This window comes from Pantherophis guttatus, chromosome 1, assembly GCF_059756535.1.
Source record: "Pantherophis guttatus breed Tessera chromosome 1, ASM5975653v1, whole genome shotgun sequence".
NCBI lineage: Eukaryota > Metazoa > Chordata > Lepidosauria > Squamata > Colubridae > Pantherophis > Pantherophis guttatus.
Window position 1 is genome coordinate 298,424,540 of NC_142063.1, and position 15,090 is coordinate 298,439,629.

The following is a 15,090-nucleotide window of genomic DNA, read 5'->3' on the forward strand; positions in this document are numbered from 1 at the left end:
TATTATAGCTATTTACTGTTATTTGCTTTAAAACTCACAAGTTGTCAAAAGGATAATCTAGATGTTTGGAAAATGCATTCCTGATTAATTTCTCCAATGTTTGCTTATGATTTTATGACATGAACGTAGATACAAAGTAGATTGCTTGTATTAAAGAGTTTTACTCATTACAAGATTAACCATTAAGAAAAAATGGGCTGCTTTGCATCTCACAGTTTTCTAGCCTGGAGTGGGGGAATGGATTAATGCTAAACTGGCTGTCATGGTTATATTAGTCATACTACTTTCTTTAAATAATACCCACGTTTTCAAAATTCACTTTGGCTGCTCTTTCCACAACTCTGGATTTTGTTTACTTTGAAATGGCCAGCCAACTCATCATATTTTTAATAAAGGTAGCAATACACACTAGCCTATGGAAGGAATAGAAGAGAGCACTAAAATAAAAGATATAATTAAAGTTCTATTATAATGTGAAAGCTAAAAACAAAATATCAAAATACTCTCCTTTAATTCAGAGAATTAAAAAACAATAACTTAGTTCCTGAATTAATTAGTAGCATTGTAATTGCATCGCTTACCTTTTTCCAGTAGAAGAGAGTCTCACAAAAAGTTTGTTGGTGATGGGAACAACTTTTTGGATAAATACCTGTTGATCATCCCGCTCACCAAATGGACCTGGAGGAGGAGTCCAAATAAAAAGCACTGATGTTCAGCTGAATACAAGAGTTACATGAAATATTAAATAAAGAACCATAGAGTTCTGTGCATAAGTTCTGTGACTGATAATCACTCCTGCAAAAGTTCTCAAACAATTACCCCAAAGTGCAGGTTATAGTTTGATATTGTCTTCCACGTACTAACTTTTTATGCTTCTCTACACCCATCTAACACTCCCATTCCTCCATTTTAGATTTTCATGTTTGTACTTTTTATGTGTATACAGTTGTTTTAAAAAAATTGTGTATCTTTTATAACGCCTACATTTGTATAACTTGTTTTTGATGTTCATTTTTATATCATTTATATCCTATATTTAGATATTTTATATTGTTATGATTCTTTGTAACAAATGTACACCCCTCCCCCTTTATGCTGGCCTGATTTAATATTTGTCCTACAAGGATAATTTAGCGTCTTTCTCAGAAGCCTTATATGAATGTTTGCCAATTCAGTATAGCTGAGTTGAAGGAAATAGGCATGCACAAAAGATCCAGGTTTACTATCCATATGTGCCTACTCTTTCTTTGCATACGGAGCATGAAGAACTAGTAGGAAGACAGGATTTCAGTAATATTTAGAGAACAGGTTTGGTATACCTGTTCATATCCCACAGTAGAATCTGCGGGCAGGTGAAGATCTCCATAGGGTTAGTCTCCTAAACCACTATTCTAATAACTGCAGTTTACCTGGAATGCTTCATTTACCTATATCATTTCCAGCAGAGTAACTTCCATGACTCTCAGTTTCCTCCAAAGACAAAATTTTGAATGATGCCAGAGGAGTGGATCCTGGCTGTGTTGAAATCATTCCTCTAAAACGGGTCACTGTCCATGTCCGGACATGATTATTATCAGCACACACTAGAAGGAAAATGACCATAAAAAGAAGCAGAGGTTATCATTCTAATTTTACCTCACACGTAAACCAATTGGTATTTTTTAATAATAATACTAAATCTTTCCTTTTCTAGTTTTTACAACCTAGTAAGCAATGTTGAATGGGTCAGGGTTAATTCTTTCAGACCTCTCAAGGAAAAAAAAAGGCAGCGTCTGAGCCTTTGGGGGAAGAAAAAATAGATACTGTAATAGAGAAATTGGATCAGGAGAACTCTAAAGCTGCAAGAGATGCAGTTATGCCCTTCACAAAGAGAAAGAGGATGATAGTAACTAGTGATTTGATTCACTGTCTCATGACGAGTGCTGCCTGACAAAAGCAAGGATCAGAGCTGTAAAAAATAACACAAAATAAACTTCTTTTTCATTTAGGGTTAGGATGCTCACTCAATATCCGTACCTTAAATTTCATGTAACTAAGAGACATAAATGGAGGCTGGCTTTTATGTATATTCTATCTTGCTCCATTTTTTTCTTTTGTGCTTTGGTAATATTCAATAAAAGGAGCACATAATAGAAAAAAGTTATGAAGTCATTTAGTCTGACAAGATTACCTGATACCAGATGTTTTTCTGATAGCATGATCTTTGTAACAGGGCTACGGTGAACTGTGAAAGTCTGGAAAAGTTGTGGTCCTGAACCAACTGTTTCTGGGTGTTGCACAATTACACGTACAGCTCCAGAGCTTGTGCCATATGCAATCTCGATCCAATTGCCACTTACGCCTATACAAAAACATGAGAAACAGAAATTATTTTAGTAAATTATATTTGCCCAAGATGGTGCAGGAGTGCTGCTGAGGAAAGATGTGGTGTTTACATTTGATTTTATAAGACTATTTCAACAATTATTGCACTTAAGTGTTTTTTCCAGTGAGACTGGTCTATCAGGGCAACCTGGTCTACCCAATTATGGGACGGAGCATACTGCTTCCGCTTTTGCCTTTCAGCCCCAATCCAGGAGCCTTTGCAGGCAGTCACTTTCGTGACAAACTATTTTTGTGTTGAATTTATATTTTACCGACAATATATTGATCTCCCTTTGTCAGTAAAATATAAATTTATTCCACTTATAGTTCACAAGTAGCATTCTTTCCATATATTATGCATCATTTCAAATATTGAAAATACTGTTGAAGGTGCAAGTTATGTACAAGACAAATACTTCTGGTAGACTATACATTTCAACCTTTATCCTAATAATAAAATTAACACAATTTACTTACAAACTAACAATATACAGATGTAAATTAGCAAGTGACATTTTGAAATTCAGATATTATTTTTGAAAAATACTGTCATTTCGGGGGAAAAGAGAAGTATACAATTTTATCATATAGCAATAGTAATAAATCTCTCTTCCAAGTGCTACAGCATTGAGTATACTAGCACAAGAGGTAGAATGACATTTCCAAATGCATAAAATCCATTTGAACTGAAGCAACATTAAATATTTTTAATTGACAATTAAACAGGATGATTTGACAATATCATATTCAATATCAATTGACAACAGGATGATTTGACAATAACATTTACAGTATCAATTCTATCAAGATGGTACGAACTTGTTTTGGGTGTAAGGTATACACTAAGTGCAGTTATGGCATCATTAGAAGGATCATGGTATAATTCTGTCACTAGAAGATCATTATCTTTCATTCGTAATGGAAATTTTTGCATATCTGCAAAATAAAGACACATATAAATTATTTTAGAATGCCAAACAACCATTTCAGATATTTAAAATGTTTACAATAAAATTCCTGAAACAATATTTTAAAGAGATAAATGTAAAACCTCCATAAATCAACGCCCCCCCACAACAACCTTTTTGGCTCCACAGTCCTGCACATGCGCAAATGAAGCTTTATGAGTTTGCCCACTGCTTGCACAGACTGGTTCCCAATGGGCCATGGACTGGTACAAGTCTGTGGACCAAGGGCTGTGGACCCCTGCTCTAAATAACCCATCGGATTGAAGTGTGAAGTTAATTCTCAAAATTGCGAGAGAGATTCTTGAGCTTACCAATATAATATATGGAGCCATTGTTGCAGCCCAGCAGTAAGAATGATCCTGCGGTATCATAGCTAGTGATTGGGACGACATCTTGAACCTAGTAAATAAAATAAAAACATCAACTTTCTATTTTGTTTCATATGCTTTTGTGTTGGAGTGAGCCATATTATCTAAACGCATATGTTTTATGAAATTAAACTGGAGCAATTTGAAATTGTATTAAATTTAAAGATTTCTTTCTCACAATTTTCTTGTAAAACTTCTGAAAGAACTCTTATACCACAGTGTTACAACAATTATTTTCAAGTTACTGAATTAATACTATAACACAATAATATGCATGGATGTTGGGAAAGTGTGTGTGTGTGTGTGTGTGTGTGTGTGTGTGTATACATTCATGTGCATATATACACACTGCAGGCAGGTAAGAAAAGGCTAAAGACTTCCAAGACAGCAGAAACATGAAAGATGCACCACCTTTAGGTGTCAATACAACAGTACCAGATGCACATGAAAGAGCCCAGACAGAATGAGTCAAAGTAAGCTGGATAATGGCAGCCTGTAGTCTAAAAGGTCTGGGTAGGTGAGCTGCAAAGAAAAAAATGGGCAGTCTCAAAAGTTAGTTGACACACTGGTAGGTAGGCAAGCAAGATGTCAGGAGTGGGAGATGTCAGAAGAAGGAGAACAACTCTGCAAAAGAGGAAAAAGCCCAGAAAGCTAGAAAGGAAGCACTGATGGTACTCAGAAAAGATCTTCCAGAAAGCCTTCAAAAATAAGATGGAAGCCAACAGAAGAAGGCACTACAAAAACAGTTCTCACTGAACTAGATGACAAAAGTTATATTGTTTCAGAAAGGGGATGGGAGGAATAAAATCTGGAAGGAGAGAGGAACTATGATAGCCAACTTCCCCTTTAAGACAACAGACCTTTGCCAGGCTTGGGTAAATGAGACCAATAAAGGGGAGGACAGCAAACTTGTGATTGGAATCAATGAGCAAGTGACTATGGGAGAAAGGAAGTGATTATTAATACAGCCTAACTATATAGAACTAAAAAAGAAAGATAGAATAATAGGATAAACAAAAACATAGCTCCTAGTTTCAACTGCTATATTAGCTTTTTAAAAGCAGATTTTTAAAGATATTCATAAAATTACTAAATTGAAAGAGGCCATTTCATCCACTGAGGTCAATTTACCAATTGATTCTTCTATCAAATGGATGTTACATTTTAGAAAGATTTCCCTAATATTCAACTAGAACTTTATTTCCTCTAATTTGATGCAAGGGAGTTGTTTCCTATAATCTACACTTACTGATGCAGGTAAAGATGCAAATGCCTTTTTAGTAGTTATTCATATTACTAGCACATAATCAACTTGAGATGAACTATAATCCCAAGATTGTTTTCACATGTACTCTAGCCATATCACCTTACACTGATTTATACATCTGTGTTTCAATTGTATCTTACATAAAGAACTTTGAATATTTCTCTGGAATTTCATTCAATTATTTTTCATTTCACTTTTCTGGCCTATCAAAATCATCATTTTATTTTTCTGTCTTGTAATTGCAATTTTGTAGCACCTTAAATTGGCAAACATGTCCTCTTTTAATATATTATGTAAATAACCTATGCCCAAAATGTTCTAACTATTTTAACACTATTTGAATACCAGATTTTGACTATGCTCTTTACGCTGCCAGGATTTTGCTTGAGAATGAGCAGACTACCTTAGTTTACTACCTAAATCCTTAGAATGAATTATGCAAACTTTACCCCCCCAAAAAAATAAACAAACAACCTTTAAAAAGGATTTTAGCTATATTCAGGAGACACCTGTAAGATTTCAACAAATAACAATTATATCACTTGTTTTCTTGAATTCTCCCTGTAGTACTTATTGGCATGACAGTCACTTATGTGTAAAATCAGGATTTATTCAACCAGTGATGCAGTATCCCAAGTCTATGCCTTAGGTCACTTTTGCCTCTTGAAAATTACATGGCAGTCTATTGGATTTCCTTAGTTCTTTACACTGAGCTATAGAGACAACCATCTGGCTGTGTTACCAGGTTTGCTTCTTGCATGAATGCCTCTCAGTCTTGAATATAATCCAAGAATCTCTATTTCCACTGTCAGAATGCATAATGTATAAAAACTGCACAGCATTTGAGAACAGAAATATAAAATAGCTATCTTTGAGAAATGATGTATCATTAGTTGAGAAACTTTCAGGTAGATGATAGAATTTCTAAATTTCTCAGGATTTTACATAAACATAATTTGACTAATCATGAAAAACCTTTCTGGTTCCTGAATAGTTCAACAGAATGGGTTAACTCTACCTCTTCTAGCAAAACAGCAGAGCTTAAGACTTCTTCCTGTCCCGTGGAAGAAACCCTTCCTTTTAGCAGCATGCATGACTTCAGCGGATTGTAGTTCCATTTTTCATTTATTAACTAATTCACCTTCAAAATAAAACCTTGCCACCAGCAAAAATAAATGGGAAATGAAAGAAAAATGTATAATAGCAAACACAGAACAGTAGTTAACAATTTGACTATTGGTCCTTCTTGAAACATCTCTGGATCTTTCCCCTTTTTGCTAGATCAGTGACAAGGAAAGTATTTCATATTAAGTCCAACAACTGTTGTTAGTCATAAAAGATGAACCCAACACAAAAAGGCTATACTGCAGCAGCATTCTCACAAATGGTTAACAGAAGTTAAAACAGACTCCCTAGCAGGGGTGTCAAACTCGCAGCCCGCTGGCCAGGTGCCTCACACGTTGGCCCCCCTCACCCCCATTTTAGCGAAGGGGGGAAAAGTTGTGATACATCACGTGATGACAACACGACTCGAGTTTGACACCCCTGCTCTATAGCATTATGTGCCTAAGGATTAGATCTGCAGAGATAAACCTATCTACCTCATAATGCTTCATGAATTTAGATGGTTCAGCTCTGCTGCTGCCTTGTAAATATCTATTAGTGGGACTCCCACAGTAAGAGTCTCAACCACCTCTGCAATGAGATCAATCAGCTCCAGAAGAGATCTGCCGTACATCTGGGAAGATGATATTATAGCAGCATCCTCTGTTTGTTCATCCTCACAGATATGCCTTACTCCCAACTACCTGCAGAACAGATTTACTTGCCAGGGGTTTCAGATACATAATAGCCACTTTCTTGGACTTCCTTGGGTTTCTCCTTCTTCCACTTTTTTATTTTTTTTCACATGAGCAACCCCACCTGATGCCTATTCCATCTAAAAAAGTGCCATAGGAAAATCAATAAAGCTGAGAGGGTTGGCTGCATTGCAGGAATGTTTGCTGCCAGGATTGCTTGACTCCTCTGTTTTGCATCACTGTCTCCAGAAGCTCTTCTGAGTCTTGGATCAGCCCATTTACACGTCTGGGCATCTGCTTAAGACTGAATGCTCCTGGATTCTAATATTTAGCTATCACGCTGCCTGTTGGCTGCAGCTTGTCTTCAGCAAACCAATTAGAACACTAGGATAGGCATGATTTGCATTACATCTTGTTCTCTTTCCTAGACTACCTTCTCCTCCTCATTTATGTTTTGTTTTTGTCCCTCAAGTTGGAGCCACGCGAAAATCTGTGGTTTGCCTCTGAAAGGAGTGGTCACTTCTACAAAACAGGAATAAGTCTTAAGCCCTGCTTTCCAAATTAAAAATAAATAAATAACAGGAGTCAGTTCCATCTTTGGCAAACATCTTTCCTATTATAAAGAAATAGTTTTCCTGCAAAATAATTAAACGATTACAACTCTTGCTAGCTAAATGATAAAACTTGAAACATTAGAGATATTTCAGCAATAGTAAAGTATATTAAAGATGAACAAATATACTGATAAAAAGCTGATGTCCTTTTTTGAATACTAATAAGGTACAGGAGCGAGAAATTCTGTTCATATGTACCTGCCAATGTTGAGTCACAGCATTCCATACTCCCACTTTTCCTGTATGACTGGTGGCTACCAACTGGTTACCAATGAAGAAAAGAGCATCTACTGGAACTCCAAGACTAAAGATTCCTATCAGGAGAGACAATACCACATACAGATGTATATTAAAAGCACAAAAGGGTCTAAGAAATTTTAAGTTACAATAATTGCAATATCCAATTAAAAATGTTTTGAAAAGTATAACAATATCATTAGTAATCACTGCCTCTCTTATAATATATTTAATTATAGACTGGTTGATATAAATACTTACGCCTTGGTACATAGCCATGACTATGTTTCAGCTGAGGCTACATCAGCCATGACTAAGATAAGATTCATTTATTTTGTTCTTAGTTATTTGATTTAGAGGTCACTCGACTCTTCAGTGACTCTGAAAAGGTTATAACTAAAAGAAAAAACAACCTATGTCCAAAACATCCACAAGCAACCAGAAGACTGTAGTACCACAAAAAAATCCCAGAAACTACAGGTTCTCCTTCTATCCTAAGATCTGAGAGAACAACCAGACTTTTAATCATTTCTGGAAATTTGTTAAGGTGGGAGACATCCAAATCTCTGGGGGTGGGGACATCATTCCATAGGGCAGTTGCCATGAGAGAAAAGGAATGCTTCTACAAAATTGCTTGGATTCCACAAAATGTCATTGTTTAATTAACAGTGTTTAAACATGTCCAGTCTGTCCATGCCAAATAGGCAGAAACATTTGATGACAAGATGGCCCCTCAAATAGTCAAGCCCTAGTTTTAAAAAATTCAAATTAAAATATAAAGGATCTTATGTTCAAAAACTTACATTGTGTTAGCCACTGAGAATTGCTAAAGTGTTATTTGATAGAAATGCAAACATGCCCAGAATTATGTATGGCTGGGTGGTTTTTTTATCTTTTCTATCAAAATCTACACAGAAAACACCTCTACTATATCTTTAAGCTTTATGAAGGAACAATTAACAACAAAAAGGTGTTGTATTACTTTAAAATAAAGGACAGCAGATTCTATGGTTTTGGCCTGTAATGAAGAAGTCTGGTACATAAAGTGATTTTAAGCTTTCATTTATTCTGTACTTCAGATATTTCACATTAACATGCAGAAATCTTAAAATATATTAAAATACATAGTGTAAGCCACTCAGAATTGTCAAACGGCACAGACTGAATCTGTTCCAGGAGGTTATAAATAAATACCAAATAATAATAAATGCCAAATCATTTTTCGGGCCATATGACCTTCCTTGAGGTTTTACTCTATTTTCAGCAGCATACATAAAAAGCAGGCAACAAGAAAAAGGAAAGAAACTAGAAATGATTACTCTGGAGGAAGTTCAGGGAAATCAAGGAAGACAGCATGAATAGTCTGAAGGAATTTAAAATGTCACTCCTACTTAAGCTCAACAGTCATAATGCCATCCAGAGGGAAGACAATGGTAAAAGTAGTGACAGATGCTTGTCTTAAGGGGATTTCTCTGTAAAATATTGCTTATAGCAGCAATCTAGTACCAGCTTATTATGTAAGTAACAGTGAAGGGAGAAACAGCTTCTAGGAGATGCCAAGCTTGATAATATTCCATAGATGGTGTCAGTTTCTGAAGAATATATGTAACAACACATTGTTTTTCTGATTTGTTTTTGTTTTCCAGAGAACAAATGCCTGCCTCCCAAGGCAGGTCTGCTAAGATTGCAAGAAAAATGGGCCGGTAGCAGTGTACAAAAGAGAATACTCTTTCTTATTAAATCATTATAAAATCAATGCAATAAATCAATCACACCCACACTTAGATAAGTAATACACATGCCCTGTTCCACTTGCTCTATTAATGGAGTAAATATCATTGATTTTGTAAAATTATTTAACAAGCTCAGAATTAGTAAATTGAGTGTTTTAAAGAATAAATTAGTTTTCGGTGAATAGGAAGGCAGGAGTATGTGATCTTAATTGAGTGTTCTCTCGATTAGACTATGATCAAATATAGAACAGCTGCTCATAATTGATCAAGATTCAGCAGGTATTAAGAAACAATATTTCAGTTAATATATTCTTGGTTAAAAAAAATAGTTTACTGCAAGTCCCTCCAATTCAACCTATGAAAAGAAAAGTATAGCCATATTAAAATATCAGTATATATTAAGAAGGGAAACACAACACATGCTCACCTATTTCGCTACCACTACCGCCGTCCTGGATGCTCCATAAAATGATACTGCTTTCAGATGCCACAGCAACCATTTTATCTTTGTCACCATGTGGACCACCAACAACCTTTGCATTCAGAGCCACACGTTCAATAGTCCAGTCTAAGTAAGGACTTGTAAAAACTTGTTGCCACCCAGAGGATTCTTTAATTCTAAGGAAAAAGACGTATGAACAGATGTTTCTTATGGCTGGCCTTCTAAAATGTACAGGAACTTCAGTACGAATGAGTTGGCTAATCACCAGAAGCCAGAAAAATGGTTGAAACATTCTAACTCAGTCCTATATGCTACAGAGAAGTTAAAATACTAAAGAACCTTAGAATTAACACCTACAAGATAAAATTTAAATAGAGGCTGTCACAAATCACTGACTTACAATAAATCCTTAATTCTGGTTTATGTAAAAGACGCATTTCAGTATAGAATAAAACCAAATATTTTCTCCAATACCTATGTAATTTTCTCAAATAAGCACATGAAATAGCAAAATCATTAGAACCACAAAAGGAAATTAAATATATGATTATTTATCTTCCAACATTTCTCAGAGATTATATCTTCAGAATCAAGAATGAAAAAGTGCCTACCTCCACAATTTCAATGTAATGCAGAAAAAGATAGATGGGAAAGGAGGAAAGATGTAAGAAAAGATAAATGTATATTTCTTAAAACCATGTAAAAGATTTTATACTGTATAAAGAAACTAAAGAGAACAGAAAAAAGCAGGTGTCTTTCAGATAAAACAGGCATATTATCTAATCTCTTTATGCTGCTGCAACTTGGCATAATGGTTACTAAAAGTTATTCAAGGAAAAGAAGAGTCAAGTGACAGTGCATATAAAGCTAACAAAATCAGCTCACTCACTGCAGCACTTTGCATAATGACAATCCTGATTTTTTTATTATTTGTTTGATTTACATCCTATCTTTCTACTAAGATGTGACCATATTAGCTAGGGACTTGACTGCATGCAAACCGGCAATATAAATCATACTGCAATCATGTGCTATAAATGTTAGAAATCCTCAGAATAATTTCATTTGGAGTTCCAGAGGAAAATGACAGCTATTTCATTTTTACAAGGGCATCCTATTACCTTAATTTGTATATTCCTGAAGGAATATATATGCTGGTGCATACATAAGGTGTAAAAAATGATTCGAGCTCAAATCATTTTGAATCTGAAATGGGTTCTTCCAACCTTGCAAGAAATGATCTGATGTCTAAATAAGATTGGAACAACATCGTGTAAAACTTCCAATGAGGTCAAAGCAGCCCATTGAAAGACATATGGCCAGCATTCAAAACATTCTGCACAGCCCAAGTAGAAATTTATTCTTAAACATGTAAATTCAGGTATGACACTTTACAGTGGAAAGTAGCTATATTGCTATTACTATAATCCTATGAACAGTACAACTTAATTCAGGAAATGAGAAATAGCATTATTAAGAAATCCAAAGTGTTTTTTAGGTTTTTCTAAATAGGAATTATCTTAGCAGTGAGATCCAATTGCTGCTTTGAATCACCAATCAAATCAAAATGCAGATGGTCCTTGGCTTATGACCACAATTGAGCCAAAAATTTCTATTGCTAAATGACATATTTGTTTAGTGAGTTTTGCCCCATTTTATGACCTTCCTTGCAACAGTTGTTAACTGAATCACTGCAGTTGCTAAATTAGTAACACGGCTGTAAAGTGAATCTGGTTTCCCCATTGTTTGTCAGAAGGTCACAAAAAGTGATCCCATAACGCTGGGACACTGCAACCATCATAAATATGAGTCAGTTGCCAAGCACCTGAATTTTGATCACGTGACCATGGGGATGCTGCAGTGATCATAACTGTGAAAAACAGTTGAAAATATTTTTTTCTGTATTGTTGTAACTTCGAACAGTCACTAAATGGACTGTTGTAAGTCAAGGCCTACCTGTACTGATCATTTAGTTTTATAGAGAAATTGATTCAAAAATTCAATTCAGGTCTTTCTGGAGTCTGGATATAATTATTGCTTTGACAAGAGACTGAACGATTTAAAATGAGAATCTCCATAGGCAGTGTCTATCAAACCCATGGTACAGCACTTTCTCACTATAGGACTACCAGTTTACTATGATGGATGGACTCTGTTACTATGGCAATGGTTGCACCATTAGAAGACCTTAAAGAGCAGACAAGAGGCAGATTATCACAGAGAAAATCTAGGTATGTGATTACTAAGAATAGAAATTGATGATGGAATATTATCAATCAAATCCATATCTTTGTATTCAGAATTGCTATATAACAAGCACATTATCCTCTAAGTAACTTATAGTAGTTAGTCAAATGTAGTGACATTACCAGCAGATTGCTACAGGAACCAATTACTCAGACTAGTAGATTCCTTTATACTGGATATGTCTGAGTGGATTCTAGATACTTGGATTTTTGCACTGAGCTGGACAGGCCTATGCCTAAATTGCCTCTTTCAAAACTATAATTCTATGATTTAGAAACATTACTTACTAATTACAAGCCATTTAATATGCCAGACTGGACACATAGCAGCATAGTAGTCCGGCCTGGACTGATGGGGTTTTTACGGGTTTTAACTGTATTTGTTTAATTAGGCATTTTAATTTGCATTGGATTGTGGTTTTATTGTTGTGAGCCGCCCTGAGTCCGTTGGAGATAGGGCGGCATATAAACCTAATAAAATAAAAATAAATAAATAAATAGTAGTACATTCTTCTTTTAATGTACACTGAATGTAGTGACTTTCAGACTCTTACAATCACACAGAAGTTCATATTAATATATGTCTTACATAAAAGAATTAAAGCAATTTATGAAAACATATTTTATTAACGATATCTAATGTCGCATATTATAAAATTTTTGTCATTGTATATAGCAAAGAATGTATACCCATGATGGCGAACCTATGGCACGCATGCCCGAAGTGGCACGCAGAGCCATGTCGCCTGGCACGCGCAGCATCGCCAATTCTTCTGGGTTTCTGGTGCACATGCGTACATGATGATCAGCTGGCTTTTGTGTGTGCAGCAATACTGGAAACCAGAAGAGCTGGTCTTCCATTATCCGGCGCGAGCATGCGCACCAGCCAGCTGATCGGCACATGTGCATGCGCAGCAGTAACCGGAAGACATGCACGCCAGAAACCGGAAGTACCTTACCTGGCGCACTCTTCCTGGTCAAGCACAAAGTGCTTCCCTTTTTGGCACTTGGTGCCATTTGCATGTGCACAGGCATTTCGCCATCACTGACATATACTAAACTTTTCAGATTCATTAAAAGTTTCTAGTGAAACAACTGGAAGCAACACATATATTAGTAACATGGATTTCTCTCTCAGAAAACATGAACTAGGAGAGTTAATTTCCTCCACCACCTGATACTTCAGAGAAAAAAAACCACCTTATTTTAAATAAAGTGGCTTAATATTGGGCAACATGTCTCATCCTTGGAAAATAAGTTTGATAATGTAATTATGAAGGAACAGAATGATGAAAATTTCCATGCTGAATTTTAGACCATTAAAGATGATGAACTTGTGTTCACCTAAAAAAATCCCCTCTATCACTGTGCATTTAATTAATACTTTATAAAATGGCACAGATACTAAAAGGTAAAACAAATCATAGTGTTAGTAATTTGTGCTTACCTGTAACAAACTGCAAAGTGGGCATATGCAGCTACTATCCAGTTATGGTGGCCAGCCACTATCAAAACTTTTCGAGGATCCACAGGAAACCCTGTTGTTGTTGTTTTTAAAAAAGAAAAAACAAAGATGAAGATATAAATTAATTATTTCAATGAACAGGTCAATGGCACTGTATATTCTGAAATCCCACGTTGTGATTATGCAAATATGTAATTTAATATTAGCACAAAATACAGGATTTTGAAATTTAATGCCATTCCTTTTAATGCTACCAAGATGGACATGAATATATGGTGAATTGTGGCATAGGAAATCTGAAAAGTTAAAATGTGAAGATAAATGGAATTTCCAGGAGCCTTACAATGCAATTAGTATATCCATGTAGATTAAATACTTTCCATTTGTTAATTGTGAATGTGCAGCACCTTACTCTTTGAATGCAAACTGCCTTCAAAACTGAAGATATATACTTCATTGGCCATCCTTTCAGGCGCTTTATGTATAGTACAATTTTTTAAAAATTGTACTATACATAAAGTCTTAAAAAATTAGTAGCAACTGAAAGCCTAATTTCTATGTTCACAATGATACCCAATGACGACACTGAAGAATCAAATTAAGACAGAGTTCTGCCCTCAATAATTTTCAACCACAAATACATGAGGCAAGAATCATGTGTACTCATAATAACATTCTAAATTTTTCTCACCTAGTTTAACTGTATCTTCACCAGTACCAGTTAGTGAAGGCTGCAAATTGCCTGCTCGCACCTCACCTTCAGAGCCGTTCTGAGGTATTCTAACATCTGTAGATGTTCCTGCAGAACCATTGATTTTTCGACTTGGAATGCCTACGAAAGAAAAGATATGTCTCTAATTCGGTATAACTATTTCTCATTCTTATTTAAGATATAAATAAAAGAATTACAACTTTGACTTCCTGTTTGCTGCTGGCCGCCGCCAGACGTTCCTTTGGGATCGTCAGCTTCCACTGCCTGTCAGAGCCGCCTTCACAACGGAACGGCGGCTCGAAAAAACTCCGTTCCCATGAGGAAACGGAGATAGAGCCGGCAGGGGTGGGTAGAACTCTCTGCAGAGTCCCAAAAGTTTTTCTTTTACTTTTGGGATGGAGCGGATGAGATGCCCCATATCCCCAGCCGCTGCTCCGGGCTTTGGGAGACCTCTGCTAATGCAGAGCCAGGCGTCAAAAGCAAGCCTGCGAATTTGACAGATTACTCAAAGAAAATGTGAGCTGGACCTGTAATACTGAAGCGCAAGTATTTTACTTATCTTTTAAAAATTACTTAAGAGAATAGAGGAAGAGAAAGAGGAAAAAAGTTTTTTTTTAAAATGGCGTCTGCCGCGGCTGGAGAAGAGTTTGAGAGGAAAGTTCTTCCGTTTTTTATTATTACAATGTAGCGGAATAAATACCACAGGCTACATTTGTAGACAAAACTCCGCTCCTGTTTTTGTTTTTCTCTTTTTCCCCTGGAGGCCTGATTGTTGCTGGCTGGAAGTCTTTTGTCTTGTTTTTTTTTTCTTTTTTCTTCTAACAAAGCCTGCTTAGGCGGAAACATGGCACTGAGGCTTGTGAAGTCAGACAAAC

The 15,090-nt window shown here is 35.8% G+C and overlaps 1 protein-coding gene across 1 annotated transcript in view; it reads right to left on the reverse strand.

The window, feature by feature from the left end:
- The window catches only part of KCTD3 (potassium channel tetramerization domain containing 3), a 37,541-nt gene that overhangs the window by 5,582 nt on the left and 16,869 nt on the right, over window positions 1-15,090 (reverse strand). Inside the window, exons 7-15 of the mRNA XM_034427821.3 lie at window positions 14,195-14,335; window positions 13,486-13,576; window positions 9,778-9,968; window positions 7,579-7,694; window positions 3,644-3,731; window positions 3,184-3,300; window positions 2,171-2,341; window positions 1,428-1,583; window positions 582-678 (exon numbers count right to left, since the gene is read on the reverse strand). Of these exons, the coding sequence (XP_034283712.1) occupies window positions 582-678; window positions 1,428-1,583; window positions 2,171-2,341; window positions 3,184-3,300; window positions 3,644-3,731; window positions 7,579-7,694; window positions 9,778-9,968; window positions 13,486-13,576; window positions 14,195-14,335 (1,168 nt within the window). The remainder of the gene's footprint in view (window positions 1-581; window positions 679-1,427; window positions 1,584-2,170; window positions 2,342-3,183; window positions 3,301-3,643; window positions 3,732-7,578; window positions 7,695-9,777; window positions 9,969-13,485; window positions 13,577-14,194; window positions 14,336-15,090) is intronic.